Source organism: Microtus ochrogaster, chromosome 16 (genome assembly GCF_000317375.1).
Source record: "Microtus ochrogaster isolate Prairie Vole_2 chromosome 16, MicOch1.0, whole genome shotgun sequence".
In the NCBI taxonomy this organism is placed as follows: Eukaryota; Metazoa; Chordata; class Mammalia; order Rodentia; family Cricetidae; genus Microtus; species Microtus ochrogaster.
In genome coordinates, this window is record NC_022018.1 from 49,260,445 (window position 1) to 49,277,330 (window position 16,886).

At 48.4% G+C, this 16,886-nt stretch overlaps 1 protein-coding gene across 1 annotated transcript in view; it reads left to right on the forward strand.

Moving 5' to 3' along the window:
- Window positions 1-817: 817 nt before the first annotated feature.
- Window positions 818-16,886, forward strand: part of Gmpr (guanosine monophosphate reductase) — a 34,984-nt gene continuing 18,915 nt past the window's right edge. Inside the window, exons 1-4 of the mRNA XM_005355103.3 lie at window positions 818-1,225; window positions 8,226-8,345; window positions 10,805-10,888; window positions 14,494-14,667. Of these exons, the coding sequence (XP_005355160.1) occupies window positions 1,139-1,225; window positions 8,226-8,345; window positions 10,805-10,888; window positions 14,494-14,667 (465 nt within the window). The 5' untranslated portion in view covers window positions 818-1,138. The remainder of the gene's footprint in view (window positions 1,226-8,225; window positions 8,346-10,804; window positions 10,889-14,493; window positions 14,668-16,886) is intronic.

Here is a 16,886-nt window from a genome sequence, read left to right on the forward strand (position 1 = left end):
ATGGGGGAGGGTAAGAAATAACGGGGGGGGGGAGACACACAGAGACGGAGACAGAGAGAGAGAAGGAGAGAGAGAGGGAGAGAAAGAGAGAGAGAGAGAGAAGAGCAGCAAAAAAAAAAAATGCTGGGAGAGTCCTGCCCATTACGTTGCCATTGTGGAGGACAGAGGGTGGATTAGCTGGGATGCAGCATAGTGGAGGAGGAGCTGGGGAGATGAGAAGAACCTGAAGGCTCTCGTGGGCGTCTTGGCACTCATAAGAAGTGCATGTTACTAGGGGCTGGAGCCACCTGGAAGTTAGCTCATCACAGGTATACACCAAAGGAAGTGACCCTTTCTCGGGGTTTCCCCGAGGAATGCTGCATGTAAGTTTTGATTTATCTTTTTGTTTACCCTGCCAGGGTTCAGGGGGCGCTGAGCTCAGACTGTCATTTTCGACTAAGTCAGTGGGCCTCCTCTTTTTTTTTCCCCCTCGGAGAGAGGATTGGGAGTTCCCATTGGACCTGACATTTTTGCCGTGGATAAAGGTCAGATTCTACAGCCAGGCTTGGTGACTCACGTCTTTAATCCCAGCACTCACTCAGGAGGCAGCACCACGGAGGCAAAGGCAGGCAGAACTCTATGATTTTGAGGCCATCCTGGTTTACATACTATGCCCCCCCTTCCCCGGTTTCTCCTTTGGTCCCCTCAATGAGTCAGACTAGGATACACTCTAGGGAACGGGAGACTTTGTCTCCTGTCTTCCTCTAATTCGCACGCATCTCGCGGCTCAGCCCCGGCCCAGAGAGAGGTTTTAGGGTCCTGCCGGGCAGAGTCCAGGTTCACAGCTAGGTTCAGGCAGAAGGAGCTGGTTGAGCTTAGGCAGAGGGAGCTGGGCCTGGAGGAGGGGCTCAGCCAGGAGAGCAAGCTATGGGCGGAGCTTAGAGACCGGGGCGGGGCGCGCCCTAGGGGCGCCAGGCTTGTGGAATCGTGCCGGGGGCTCGGAGCACACCGGCATTAGAACACCGTGTACGTACCGGGCTTGCGGAGCACCGGTCTGCGCACAGCCATCCCGGCGCCGCTGTACGCACGCGCCCCGCAGCTCCTGGCTGACGCCGGCATCAGCCTCCGCCGCAGGAAGCCACCGCACACCGCCAGCACCATGCCCCGCATAGATGCAGACCTTAAACTCGACTTCAAGGATGTTCTGCTGCGACCTAAGCGGAGCAGCCTCAAGAGCCGAGCCGAGGTGGGGGCCGCTGGCATGCCGCCTTCGGGGCTGGCAAGGGGGAAGTGGGTGCAGGGGATGGAACAGGGTGCCTCATCTGTGCCAGAGGCAGAGCTGTCACACCCTCTCCCCGCTCTGAGAAAGGGGAAGGCCAGTCGGTTTTCTCTTACACCTGAACTGTCTTTAGGGTCAGTGACAAGGGGGCCTAGTTTGGGCCTGGAATTATAAATGCGTCTGTCTACCGTTGGTGGGCTTGGGGAAGTTCACACTGAGACTCAACCGCAGAGCAGCTAAGATCAACCAATCAAGTAGCCGGTGACTTTAGAAGGCAGGGCTCTCAGGAGGGGCACTCAGGGAGGAGAGGAAACGGTGAGGCTAGGATGGAAAGGAAAAGAAACTCAACTGCAGACTCTCGGGATTCGGAGCAGTGTCTCCTGGTGCTGGGACCTGGCTCTGCTGATTTAGCATTAGGTCCTGTGGTGGAATGTTGTGAACATGACAAAACAACAGAACAAAACAATAAAAACCGGGCGCCCCCAGCACTCAAGTTTAAGATTTTTCTTTTTGAGTTTAAATGGTCTTGCGGGTGCTGAGCTTGGGGACCTGCTTCTTGGTGTCACTCTGCGGTACCAGACAGTCTGCAGCCCCAGCCCGGAGTGAGGCAAACTGACACGCTGGGGTGAGGGTCATTCAGGCCATTTGGGAGTTAGCTGTGCGATAATAAGAGGAAAGCTTGGAACAGGTGGAGTCGGGAGACTGCCGAGGTCAGACCTTAAAGGATACAGAGTTTTCTGGAAAGGTGGAGCCGGTTGGAGAAGTAGTGTTCCTGGACAGTGGCTTAGCCACTCTCAGGGGGGTGGGAGGAGGAAAGGAGGAACAACCTGAAAGGACTGGATTTGAGTTTGGGTAAACACGGGGGAGCTAAGCCAGTTAGCCCGCCCCATCCCTCTTGCTTCGCAAACAAGACCATAAATAAATCCCCTCAGCAAACAACTCGTTCAGGTGCCCAGGCTGGACTGCCATGCCTGCAGCTGCCAGCTGAGGGTTGCTACCGAATTAGGTCCGCCTCCTGCGCTAGCCAATGAACAAGTAGAACCAAGTGACTTTCCCTAAGCTGGGGCATAGGCTGCTTGGAACCAGAATTGCTCTAGACAGGAAGTGGTGGTGGTGGTGGTGTGTGTTGGGGGTGTGGGGGTAATGGACCCTTATCCACCCAGATTAGATGCCCCTGGGCCTGTCCTTCATCGCGTACTTTCAGGTGCCAAAGAACCAGGCAAGCCTTTGGAACAAAAATAACACTAGAGAAAACACCTGGACTGTTTTAGAGAAACTGGTAGCCAGTAAGTAACTAAACTCAGACCAGGGTTAATAATCTGGCGGCCTCATTGCTTGTTTGTTTTCTTAATGTTTGTTTAAAATTTATTTAGGTGTTAGCCACTTATATATAAATAGATATCTATCGGCACAAAGCGAGGATCTATGCGTTTTCTGAACTAGGAAGACTCTTGAGGAGAAGGTACAATATTAATATTTATGTGAACGGTATGATGTCATGCCTCATTTGGTTTTATAATTTGTGCTGATTGCCACTCTTAATGTCCACGCATGGGTTGAATCTTGCAATCTGTGTATACCCATCCCAGCGAGGACTGGTGCCCTTGAGGATTGTCCTCACGCGGTAGCTTTTGTGAGGAAGTGTTAAGTGGTGTGGCTCTTCCAGTTGTCTGTGGGCTAGCCTCCTGGGGCTGGAGCCTCTTGCCTGGTGGATGAGCTCACCTAATGGGACTTGCCTGCCTGGCACTGCTCAAGGAACCACCTTAGCCTCGCTCATGTTCCATCTCGGTGTTTCTTCTGTTGTCCTGTAATTAAGCGCCCCAGGATGGGTTGATTGCGTTAAGACTTTTGGATTTATCCGATACACGTGGGGTTTGTGTCCTTCCAGGGGAGCCAGTCCTGGCTTTACCACCCAAGCCCAGTTCTTAAGTAAGAATTTTGCTTGTGTGTACATGTTCATGTACGTGTGTGTGCACACATGTGCGTGCACTGTCCACCTTTTTTTTAAAATCATTTATTTTTTAAAAAGATCTTGATGCAGGGTTTTTCATTGGCCTGAAACTTGCCCACCAGTCTAGTCTGGCCAATAAGCTCCAAGCATCTCTGTTGGTTTCCACCCCCCTCTCCCCTCCCCAAGGCTCTCTCAGCGGCTATAGGCTGGAGGAGTGGAAGGACCTCCCGCAACACCCTGCCCTGGGGGTTACACATGTGCTGCTATACCCAACTTTTTTCTTGGGTTCTGGGGATCGAACTTGGATCTTCATGCTTATATGGCCCGCACTTTAAAGGCTGAACCATTGCCCCAGCCAACAAGAGAATTTTGCTTGCTTGGTTTTTTTTTTAACATATTAATGTGGGATTTGAAAGCTGGATACCGGAGAGTTTTCGCAGCAGGGAACCACCCGCTTGTCCTAAGACAGGGCAAATGCAAACGCCCTCCCATCTGCTAACAGCTCCATAATAACTGCTGGACCATTAAGGAGAGATGGGGCTAGCGGTCCCCATCTGCAACAGTCCGACCCATAGGGAATAGAGAACAGGACAGGGAGGAGAGACTATACAGAAGAAAGGAGGTTCCAGTTTTAGTCTGACTTCTGTCACTACTTATTTTATTGCCTTGACACTGTGTCCTGGAGCTGCTATGACACAGAATTACAGAAGAGGCCACTCGGTCAAGAGGCTTTCTCTCCCAGCTGGGCACACTGGAAGCCCCCCAACCTAGGTGTGTCTATGCGGTAGGTTTCTCCGGAAAGCTGTTTGTGAGATGGAGCGAGCATCTGCCCCACGCATCTCCCCAGCTCCTGCTGGATTGCCGGTCACTTCTGGCTCTCCTTGGCATGTAAATGTCCCATCTAACCCTCAGCCAACGTCACCTCTGTAAGCTGTCCTCCTTCAGTGCGTTTGTGTCCAAGTGTTTCCCCTTTTGAGAAGAACCATTCCACACCCCACGTGACCTCATCTCAACTTGGCCACTTGCAGAGATCCTATTTCTGAATAAGGTTCCGTTCACAGGTACTAGCGTTAGGACTTTGGTGTCATTTGGGGGAGCCACAATTCAACCCGTAACGGCCTATGTAAACTTGGCTTTGTGGAGTTAGAAGATTTGCCCAGATTTGTTCTTAGTCATGAGTGCAGAAGATTCACCTAGGGAGACACTCCAAAAATACACAGTTTCCAACACAGAGGCTTTGATGGATGCAGCTTGGGGCAGTCTTGACATGTTTGCTGAGCTCATCAAGAGGGCTTTCTCTGTGGGAAGCACTACCCTGACAAATGATGCGTTCTTCACTCAGAGACTGTGGCTCACACTGGTGCTGAGCTGTGTGCGCTATCTGATGCAGAAGCTGCCTGGGCCACATCAGCATCCAGAAGGCCCGTTCCAGGTGTCAGCGCACTGGAGGCCCCTCCCCACGAGATTTCAATCTGATCCTGGGGCCTTTGTGGACTGTTTCCCAGAATGTCTTCCCAAAGGCCAGGCATGCTTCTAGAGTACCCTTTGTTACCCCAAGCCAAGTGGCAGTTGTTTCTGGCCATGCCTTGGTTGGTGTCTAAGGAGCTTAACATACAGGCATTGCCTTGTGTGTCCTTAAGGAATTGGGAAGGAAGTGTGGGTAGGAGGCAGGGCCGGTTCCCTGTGCCACCGCATATTGGTCCCTTCCTGTCCTGTCCAGGTGTGACTGTTTTTGTTAGGGTAGTGGCGGAGGTTAGCACATATTTCCTGAAGTGACTCCTGGAGCTTGACTCACTACACTGAACTGCTCAGAAAGGTGGCGGTGTGTACTTTAGACCTGCAGAATGCTCGGTAATGATCAGACTGACTAACCCAAAAGGACAGAAGCTATTGTGAGGGTGCGGGAGGGGAGTTTGCTACGTTCTGAGTGGGGCTTTGGAGATGCTGTATCTGGAGCATTCAGCCGCTGTGGTGGAGTAAAGGCCAGGGAAGCTGGAGGATAGCATTTATCTCTCTGAGCGAGTGGACTGTCTTGGGTGTGTGTGTGTGTTTTGGGTAGATAAGGTTAGGGCAGATACTTTCATTTCTCATTCTTAGAACTCAGTATTGGGAAGGTTCTGCCTTGTGTCATTTTGGGGGAGAGAGGTTTGTTGGCAGAGCCTGGCATGTGCTAAATACAAGTTCTATTGCTGAACTCCCCACCTCCAGCCCCAAGAACCTGCCTTGTGAAGATAGGCAGCGAAGGGTTCATTGTCAAAGCTTCCCTTTTCTGTGAAGTGTGTGTGTGATGTAGATAGGTTTTGGTGTGCCAAGAAAAAGCCATTGTGATCTCGTGGGGACGGAGGCTCTTTCCTCCAACGCATCTTGGGCAGAATTACAAGAGTATTTGAGACCAGGAATTCTGATTGTTTTCAGTCTGGGCAAAGAGCAGGAAGGCCAGTTAATAGTGCAGAGTTGCCAGGAGGGGCCTCCCTCAGTCATCTTGCAGGGTGTCAGCAGGACCTGCTTTCCTACTGAGGACATTCAGGAAGGGGTGAACACTGCCTGGGAGGTTCATGGACTTACAGCGTCTCGCTTCCTCTCGCTGACTGCTGTTTCGGGCCAGCACAGCCCTTTTATGACATCTGCTAGCCAGGAAGCCTTCCGGACTTGGAGAAGCAAGAAAACAAATAAGGGTAACGGCTCTGGGATACAGCACAGTGTGCTTCCACTTAGTTCAGACTGTAAAGTGCGAGTTGGAAGGAATGGAACAAAAACATTTAGAGAATACTAGTTGCAAATGGCAATTGCTGGTCCTCAGGCAACCAGGGTCCATGTAAAACTAAATTATTTTAGAAGCCTAAAGTTCAAGTTTTTCCTTGTCAGTTCACCTTGGCCACACACCTACCTCCAGGGTCCAGGTCCAGTCAAAGGAATGAATGATGCAGAATATTTCAAACAATAGATTTATTAACCCACAGTGCGTGTGTGGGGTGTGTGTGTGTGCACAGACATATATGGGGTCAGAGGATAATCTTAGGTGGTGGATCCTTAGGGTCCTTCTGTCTTTTATTTGAGACAAAGTCTGGGAATTGACTAAGTTTATCAGACTAGCCTGGCCTAAGAGCTTTAAGGAATCCACCGGTTCCACCTCCCATCTCCTCATGGTTGGGGATCCTAACTAAGGCTCTCATGCTGACTGAGGCATCTCTACCAGAATTCCTCCTGATGCGACTGAGAGATTGGCAGTAGCACCCTAGGGTGGCAGTGAGTGTGTGTGTGTGGGGGGGGGATGGGCTTTTCTGGGAAAACTAGAACCAGGAGTGAACACGGACAGATCTGAAGGGGCCGCAGCAGCCCTGCAGAAGCTGCCCAAAGGAGAGGGTTCTAGATCTCACCTTACCCTTGCCCTCCAGCATCCTCCAGTTTCTCATTTGGTATCCACTGGTCAAACCCAGGCAGACATGAATTTGAGAAATGGAGTCTCTGGAATGGCTACTCTGTGATAATCTCAAGCATAAACTTGCCCCAGGTCACAAGGGGAATTCTGACTCTGACAGCTTTTTTGTTCATTTTTGTTTATCGAGACAGAGTTTCTCTGTGTAAAAAGTGCTAGAACTTGCTTTGTAGACCAGGCTGTCCTCAGACTCAGAGATTGCCTGCCTCTGCCTCCCGAGTGCTGGGATTACAGGCGTGTACCACCACTGCCTGACTTCTGCCAGCTTTTTTTTTTTTTTTTTGCGAGGACCCAGCTCTGGCACACCATCCTGCTAAGCCCACAGTCCTGGCTGAACATCAGACTGGGTTCCTGACAGCTCATAGTCACGTGCGCACTGAAATTGGAGTTCCAGGAGAGTTGGTGGGTCCTCCCTGCAGCTGTCTGCAAGTCAGAGGAACAAGTGTTTCTATGCAGAAACAGATGGCTGCACTATATCTCCCTCCCAGCTCTCATAATTACCAACCAGCTGCTGGAGCCTGAAAGGCAAAGGGATCAAGGGTTTGTGGCTTAGTGCTGGGAGTGTGGTTCTAGGTGAATGTGAAATGGGAAGGGCCTGGCAAGAGCAGGAAGCAAGGTCACTGCTGTTTGGGAAGAGTGGATGGATCTCCCTAGAAGAGGAATGGGCCCTTCTGTGATTTTTTTCTTTATTACTCTTTGGTGGCCTGCCAGCCAGCTTGTAAACATCTGGAGACTTATTCTTACTTATGAATGCCTGGCCTTAACTTGTTTCTTGTTAGCTTTTCTTAAATTATGCTGTCTACCTTTTGCCTCTGGGCTTTTACCTTTCTCTATTCTGTATACCATTCTTTACTTCTTATATAACACAGCTGGTTATGTGGCTGGGTGGCTGGCCCCTGGCATCCTCCGGTCCTTCTTTTCTCTCTCTTCCCTCTTCTCTTGAGCCTAGACTCCTCCTCCTAATTATTCTCTCTGTGTGTCAGCCCCGCCTATCCTTTCTCCTGCCTAGCTATTGGCCATTTAGCTCTTTATTAGACCAGTCAGGTCTTTTAGACAGGCAAAGTAACACAGCTTTACAGAGTTAAACAAATGCAGCATAGAAGAATGCAACAACACATCCTTGCATCATTAAATATTCCACAGTATAAACAAATCTAACACATCTTCAACTATTATATCCCAACACCCTCCAGTGCTTGGAAGTGGGGGGAAATAATAATGTGTCTATGTGTGCTTAGGGCCAGAGTGAGACAAGGTGAGGAAGGAAGGTGGCGGAGATATTGGGAGGCTGCTGAAGGAAAGATCTCACATAGATCTTGGGATTCATAGAATATCTGGTGACTTATTTGGGTGTGTGGGGGCAGTGGGTATAGCCACTGCTTTTGGATGTGGCTATAGCCTGCTGCTTGGTTTTCTTGGGGGCTGTCCTGTCCGTGGAACACTGGGTCAGAGCCCTAAGAGAATCTAGGGACTGAGGGACAGACCCATCCTTGGTGTCCTCCCCACCCGCTCTGAACACTGGGAATCCTGCATGCGTTACATAAAGAGCTTACTCTCATTTCTTTCTCTTTTGCCTACAGGTGGATCTTGAGCGAACCTTTACATTTAGAAACTCAAAGCAGACCTACTCAGGGATTCCCATCATTGTGGCCAACATGGACACTGTGGGGACATTTGAGATGGCTGTGGTAATGTCACAGGTAGGAACTCAACTACGTCACTACATCCTCAGCTTTTCGGCTGTGTGTGCGTCAGGTGTCTGGAGTCATTCCTTGCTGAGTCTGATTGTTACAAGGGACATGCCTTTCCTGCTTCTGTAGTCAGAAGATAGGCCACACATAAACTCTGCCCTCTGTGAAATGGTCTAGCTGTACCTCTGTCTCCTCTGTGAAGATACCTGTGATGTTTTTAAAAATTAGGCTTTCAAAAGGAACTTAGACAGCAGGATGAATGCCATATTGGAGAGGCCCATCCCCTTAAAACAAAGACAGCCACTTTGCATGTAGCACATAATGCATTGTGTTGGGAGGTGCTATTGTTTATGCTGTAATGTATCTCTCAATTCTTATCATAACTTCGTGGGGGTAGGCTCCTTCTGCAGATGAGGAAATTGAGGCAGACAGAAAAAGAGGAGGGACATCTCGTCCCAGGGCCTTCAGTCAAGTAGAGAGGCAGGATATAACCCCAAAGTGAGTCCAGAATCTGCCGGACACATCTCTAAAATGGATGGACCGCAAGGCAAGTTCAGGGTGCCTTTTGACGCGTGTCCTGGCCTCAGGAGAAATGGAGGGACACCAGTCGTAGGTATTTGCTGCCTCACAGAGCTGTGTGTTGGGGGTGAGAATCTTCCACTTCGGAGACCAGAGTGTCTCCTGATGATGAGCGTGGAGATGTGTGTCTGTTTCTGCTCGTCCTGTCTGCCAAGTGCGCAGATAAATGTAATTAGTCGGAAAAGCAGCTCCCTGTGGGTGGCAGGTCTGACTGCGGGAGGCGCTGGATTCGTTATCAAACGGCGAGGAGGGGGGAAGAGAGTCTCAAATTATAAACTCAGAAAATGGAGTTGGAGGTCATCCACCTGACTGAGGATTGTCGTGTGACTGTCTGCAGAGAGGGGTCTGAGGCGAATGAATGAATTGCTAAAGGGATGTGGTGGTTCTCCCTCCCAATCCTTGCTTGTCTTATTAATGACTGCTCGTGATGATGTTCCGTGCACGCTGTGGCGGGAGCTGTGGCAGGAGCAAGTGTTCTGAATGTCCATGTGTTAAAGGGATTTTCCCAGGGTGGTAGAGCCCTCTGGAGATGGGGCCTGGCAGGAGGTCTTTAGGTCATTAGAGGAGTGGCCTTGAAAGGGAGTGTGGGTCCCCAGTGTCTTCCTCTCTCGCCCTTCCTCCCTGACTGGGGATAAGGTGAACGGTTTTGGTCTGCTCTGTACGGTTTTGGTCTGCTCTGTACTCCCGCCATTATATGCTGGCGTACCACAGCCCCAAGAGCAAAGGACCCTTTGACAGAGCAAGCCAAAATGAACCTTTCCTCTGTGGAAGTTGATTCTCTCAGGTGCCTGGCTATAGTTATCGTTGATAGCAATCAACAGTATAAATGAGTGTGGGGCTCAGGGAGCAATACCCAAGTCTGGGTTGTCTGTGTGCTTGAGTGGTATCCGTGAATAGCCTGGAGCTTGCCGTGCCCCTCCCACTTCCACTGGGAGGTTCTCCGGGAATGCCATCACCTGCGTTGGCAGAGGTCGCCGTGTGTGGGTTCTGTGAGTTTTCTATTTTTAGGATCCGCAGACAGTGTGAATTAAGGGAGTCAGAATTTCAGAGTAAGGCATTGGAGGTGTGGGGTGACTCAGAAGTCAGAGAGGAAGCCTCAGAGGAGGGACGTTTGATGTTGACTGCTAAATGAATTATTTCTTCCTCCTCTGCCTATGCCCCTCATCTTGCCCTCTAGCTCTGACTGGTCTTCCGCGGCCACCAGACTTCCAATCTCAGCCTTCAGGGAACTACATGCTAGAGTTTTAGGTGTGGCCCCCTTACCCAGCTTTGCTATATATTTCTTAACTTCTTTTAAGTCCCATTTCTCTTACAACAATAATTCTGTTCAAAGCTGTTCTGAGAATTCCATGGTGTCAGCAAAGCATTGGCCCCATGGTAATCAAGTCTGGTTCAATAGCCAAAGATGTAGGGTTATTATTTACATAATCCCCTTCCTTCCTAGCTTTCAGCAAAAAGCATTTAGGCTATGTATTGGTGGAGGCCTTGGGTGTAGGGCAAGGTCCTTTGTTTGGCTGAGCAGAAGCTTGCATTAGGATGGTCACTCTCCTGGTCTGGGGGACCGTCTACATATGTGTTCTTGACCTGCCTTGGGTGTGGGCAAAAACTAGGTGAGCCAGCTGGGTGGAAAAGCTCCTTTATTCTTGTCTCTTGGCAGACTCTCCCTGGCTGAACACACATTGTCTAAATCCTATCGAAGCCGGAGAGCATTTCTGTGATCCCTTGTTTCACCGCATGCACCTTGGTTTGCTTGCTGGCTGCTAGGAACATATTCAGAGCAAATGAGGCCTGAATGGCAGCTGCAGATGGTTTTGTCTGGGGCTTATCTTGCAGGCAGGTGGAGGGCCTTCTTCCCTGGCTCCTTCCTGACAAGCTATCTTGTTTCCCAGCACGCCATGTTTACAGCCGTTCACAAGCATTACTCCTTGGAAGACTGGAGACATTTTGCGGAGAACCACCCCAAGTGTCTGCAGGTACGATGATGACGCGTTTTAGTGACAAGGGCCGAGGAGAAGAAAAGTCTTCCCTGATGTCAAAAGTATTTGGAGGCTGGTGGGTCGCTGCCAGAGCGTTGCTGAGGAAACCTGCCTCGTGGGGTCTTAGCAAATGCCAGGATGCCCTGTGAGGACAGCTTCGCCTTTAAAAGCGTCCGTCACCACAGCCTGGGGAAGGCCTTGCTTCCTGTCAGGGGTTTCCAGGTGAACCCAATCTAAGTGCCTTTTCCTGGCTACAGACAAGGGGTCCTAATTGTAACAAACTGCCTTTTATTTCAATACTCTATCCCCCTACTAGGATGGCTGTCATTAGAATGTGAGTTATGTTGATGTGGAGAAGTTGGAGTGCTCATGTGTAGTTGGCAGGCGTGTAGGTGCTGAGGCTGCCTTCTCAATGACCTAAAAACTCCTAGTGCTGGGCAGTTTAATGTCAACTTCACACAGCTAAGTCATCTGAGAGGAGGGAACTTCAATTAAGGAAATGCTTTTATAAGATAGAGCTGTAGGCAAGCCTGTAGGAATGTTCTTAGGTAGTGATTGATGGGAGGGTCCAGCCCATTATTGGTGGTACCATTCCTGGGCTGGTGGTCCTAGGTTCTCTCGGAAAGCCGGCTGAGCAAGCCAGGAGGAGCAAACCTGTAAGCAGCACTTCTGCATGACCTCTGCATCAGCTCCTGCCTCCAGGTTCCTGCCCTGTTTGAGTTCCTGCCCTGACTTCCTTCGAAGCAGAAGCCAGATAAGCCCTTTCATCTCCCAGTTGCTTTGGTCATGGCGTTTTGTCACCACAATAGTAACCCTGACTAAGACATTCAAGAGAGTAAGCATGAATTTCCATGTGACCCAGCGGTTCTATTTCTAGAAGAAATGAAACCATGTATTCACACATAGACTTATTCATGAATGCTCATGATATTTACAATAGCCCAAAAGTAGAAAATGTAAACTAAGCAACTAAAATGTGTCGTTGATGAACAAATAAATGAAATATGATCTGTCAATACAATAGGCTGTTGTTCAGCCACAGAAGGGAAGGAAGTACTGACTCATATTCAAGTGCGAACAAACTTTGAGAACATTTTGCTAAGTGCAAACCAAACACAAAAACCAACAAGAATTATTTCACTGATGCTAAGTGCCCATGGTGGGCGAATACTCAGAGACATGGTTACCTGGGCCTGGAAGCAGGAGGAAGGAATTAAAAGAGTAATGCCTAAGGTTCCTCTGGAGCCAGGCCTGGTGCTATAGCCTGTAATCTCAGATACTTAAGAGGCTGAGGCAAGGGAAACTCAAGGTCGGGGCAGCCAGGGCAATTGAGTAAGACCTGTCTCTGTAATGAGGAGGAAAAGGAAGGTTGAGATGCAGTTCAGCCAGGATTTATCTATAAGGATTCAAAAGTATATGACACCCTAGATTCAGTACCTGTTAAAAAAAATTAAAATCCTTTTTGAAACCAGTAAAATGTTCTATAATAACGATATCACTGAACATGCTAAAAATCATTGTGCACTCATGATAATGTCTTAGTTTAAGGTTTCTGTTGCTGTGAGAAAGCAGCTTGTGGAGGAATGGGTTCATTTCATCTTCCAGAATGTGCAGTGTGTCCTGCATCTAAGGAAGTGAGTGTCAGAACTCAAGACGGGCAGGCACTGAAGCAAGCAGAGACCACGGAAGAGTACTGCTCACTGGCTTAGAATTTGCCTAGCCTACTCTCTTATATCACCCAGGCCTACCAGCCCAGTGGTGGCACTGCCTAGAGTGATCTGGACCCTCCTGTGTCAATTGTCAATCAAGAAAATGTACCTCAGGCTTGCCTATAGGCCAGTCCGGTAGCGGCATTATTTCAACTGAGATTCCCGCTTCAGAAATGACTGTATCATGTGTCAAGTTGACATAAAATTAGCCAGTCTAGGTGACTTCCATGCTGAGTTGCTATGTCTCTGTATCCCTGCTCCTCTAAGAAAATGGGTGTTTTAAAATGATATCTATAAGCCCTCCCATAAGATGACTGAGTTCCTATCCAGTGCATTCTGCTGGTTCTAAGCCAAATCCAGCAGTGAGGTCTGGGCCCGCCTCGTTGTGGGCAGATCATTTATGATGAGATAATGATTTTCAGTGCTGGCATGGTTGCTGCTGCTGTCACTATGATTTAATTAGGTGTGGGCTTCCACTACAAAAATGTTAGCTTAGGAGATAAAATAATTCTGGCTCGATATAAAGTTTTTCATTTTGCTGTATTGTTCAGAGTATCTCTCCATAGTCTTTGTATATGCCAAAGTTCTTGGTTGCTCAAGTTCTGCAGATAAATCTACATATAGCCTATGCATATTCTCCTATAGATTTAAATCACTTCTATATGACTTGTAAATGGCCCATACAATGCAAATGCTATGAAGCTAGGTAGTGCATCCTACTGCTTAATAACAACAAAACAGCAAAAATCCGACATCAACCTGGGTGTAGATTTTAAAAAAGACTTATTTTTATGTGTGTCTTTGCTTGCATGTGTCTGGTGCATTACATGTATGCCTAGTACCAACAGAGGCCAGGGGAAGGTGTTGTATCCTCAGGAACTGGTGTTACATATGGTTGTAAGCCTTTGTGTGGGATGCTGGGATCCAAATCTGGGTCCTCTGTAAGAGCAGCAAGCACTTAAAACCACTGAACTGTCTCTACATGCCCTGGTTTTATTTACTTGTTTAAGACATGATGTTTTAGTTTTTCTCCCTATATTTCTGTGATGACATACTCTGTCAAAAGCAACTTAAGGGAACATTTAATGTGGCCCACAGTTCAAGGGTACAGATTGTCAGGCTAGGGAGGTCGAGGTGGCAGGAACTTGGAGCAGCGAGTCACATGTATCCACAGTCAGGAAGCCTAGAGTGATGAATGCATGCTGCTGCTCAGCTCCCTTGCTCCATTTACATATATCCCAGGATGCCACAGGCCTCCCACCTCAATTACTGCGCACAAGGTAATCTCCCAAAAACATGCCCAAGAGGCCTGACTCCTAGGTCATTCTAGAATCTCTCAAGTTGACAATACTAACAATCATTTAGTATATGGTGTAGCTCAGACTGCCCTTGAGCTCAGTCGGTAGAAGAGAATCACTGACCGCCCACTTCCAGTTGAGGCATATTCCATATCCAGCCACATACGTCCTTAACCTGTAAATGTTGTTCTCACTTGTTCTTTCTGGAAACGTCCCATGGTGCCCTTCTGCAAGGTTTCCCCCTAGGATACGTTTGCATCAGTAGCTGCACAGCACAAAAGTTCTACACAGCAAGCTTGAGAAAACTGAGTAGAAGCTGAGGACAAGGTCTTGAATATTTCCAAATGTGTTTGCTGGGAGGTTTTGTTGCTGAGTCCCAGCTTCAGGGATAGGTATAAGTCAAGGGTGGGCAAGAAAACCGGAAGTTTTGGTTGACCATGGAAGGAGCAGGTCTCCTTTTACCTCTGCTGCTGTTTGTTTCTTGAACACAGCCTCCGTGTCTGCTCAGGGTAAACCTTGAGGGTTGCTGGATGGAGGAGCGTCTTCCTTTGAATACAGCCGTTCATGACACCTTCTCTGCTTCACTTTGCTGTAGCATGTAGCCGTGAGCTCAGGCAGTGGGCAGAATGATCTGGAGAAGATGAGCTGCATCTTGGAAGCCGTGCCGCAGGTGAAGTTCATCTGCCTGGATGTGGCCAACGGGTATTCGGAACACTTTGTGGAGTTCGTGAAACTGGTCCGATCCAAATTTCCTGAACACACCATCATGGTAGGTTTGATGGGAGACCCTCAAGGAAGCCAGGAGATGCCATGTGCTAGAGGAGGGGTCTGTGCCTTTGCATAGCTTTTGTTGCTAGAGCTGTGAATCCCCAGGAAATGGAAGACCTGAAGATCCAGCTTGCCTTTGAAAAATGAATACAGTCCTGGTTAACATCATGGATGTTGGCTCCTTAGTTTTGATAAATTGTCTGTTACCAGATGTGACCTTTACAAAAAAGAGAGGGGGATCTTCACCACCCCTTGGTAGAATGTATTTATTTTAAAATTGGAAGCACATGCCAGGCTTTCATTTCAGCATGTTGTCCTCCTCCCCACCCATACTCGTCAGCAGAAAGCTTTGCCACTAGGGTTAGCCTCGGTGACCGTAATTTTATGAGAATCAATTAATGATGGTAGCTTGGCTGAGATGGCGTTATATCGAAGACCTTTGGTGACTGTTCCATATTTTCCCAACTCTTAGTACCTTTACTCACTCAAGCTGTGTTGATTCTTTCAAGGCTAAAAGCAGGTGGTCATCACTAGAGTTACAGTTGGACTTTAGGGGGACAAAACTTGTATTTATACCTGTCTTTCCTGGTCTTCATTAGTAGGATATGTGGGAATGACCAGTGCCTGGTTTACCCCTGCCACCACTGTCTTTTCAAGCCTGTTTGCCTCACATTTCCCTGTCGGGAAGTTGGTAAAAAAGTATCGTTTCTGCTAGTGGAGTTCAGTGTCTCTTTAGGGGCCTTTCTTTGCTAAGTTGCTTTTGGCCATGGTGTTTTATCACAGCAACAGAAGATTAAGTAATACAGAAATCACTTCATTGGAAGAAATTGGGTCAGGGTCAAGGTATTCCCCTTCAAAGACATGCCCTTGTCCACATACTTTCTTCAGTGTGGTCTCAGTTCTTTATGTAGCCTGCCTCCCTATGAACTCATCAGTGAATTAATTCACTAGTGAAGCCGGTACCCTCTTGATCCAGTCACCTCTCGGCAGTACCTCCAGCTAAGGACTGAGTCTTCAACACCTGAACCTCTTAGGGAGCCCATTCATTACCCTTGCTAGTACTTCCTGGGATTGACTTCTTAATGATCAAGATGCCAGGAACATCTTTCTCTGTTGAGTCTTTGACGCAGATTCCTGACCTAGCTCCTCTTAGGTCTTACCCTCCCTTGAGACAGATCTTCATCTGACTTCTCTACATCCTCTGCAGACTTTGCTGAGCTAGTAAGCCAGCCACTGTGTGGGAGTCTGTGAGCTGCTCCAGCAAATGACCTGAGAAGGTGGTCATCAAACCTTGGATTTAAAACCAAGAAGACTAGTGGCTACAGGTAGCCTACTGCTCTGGGTTGGGACTGAGCTCAGGTCTATGGTATCTGACACCATCTCCATTCGATCTGTGGGATCTGAGACTATCTCCATCCGATCTGTGGGATCTGAGACCATCTCCATCAGATCTGTGGGATCTGAAACTATCTCCAGGTACCATCTGAACAGAGTTAAATTGTAGGATGTTCTGCTGGGAATTCTTGAAGGCTTGGGAGGACACCCGTTTGTTTGTTGCATGCAAGAGTAAGAGTTTAGCTTTCCCCTACATCCACAAGTACTCAGACTATTTTAGGGAGATGCCAGGTTCCTCTCCTGTTTCCAACATCTTGGTAAAGACTAGGAACAGTTATCTACTACAGACCAGGAATCTTAAACTCTGATTTGTGAGGCTGGAGAGATGGCTGACTACTCTTCCAGAAGACCTGGTTTCAAATCCCAGCACCCACCCACATGCAACTCACCACTGTGTGTCTCTAACTCCAAGATCTGTCATTCTTACACAGAAGTACTTGCAGGCAAGGCATATAAAATAAAAGGAAATAAATTTAAAAGCCAAAAAGCTCAGATTTGTTCTATGGTTTGGGGATTTATAATCAATGCTGCATTAACAAACAAAACTGCTTTTGGAAGGAAGCCCTTGAAAGAGGGAAGAGAAATCTGCAATTCCAGAATGACAGAAGCCCCAATCCCCAACGGGGATGTGGTGACCGTGAATAGCACTTGACAGTAAACTTAACTTCTCTGATGCCAGGTCAGACATAGAGAAATCTCAACATGTATTTGTTGGAGATACGGTGCCCTTCGTGGCTTCCATGAGACAGGGAGAGAAGGCTGCTGTGATCCGGAGGGGTCTGCAGGGGTCTGGAAGAGTCTGGAGGGGTGGGATCTACCTCCCCT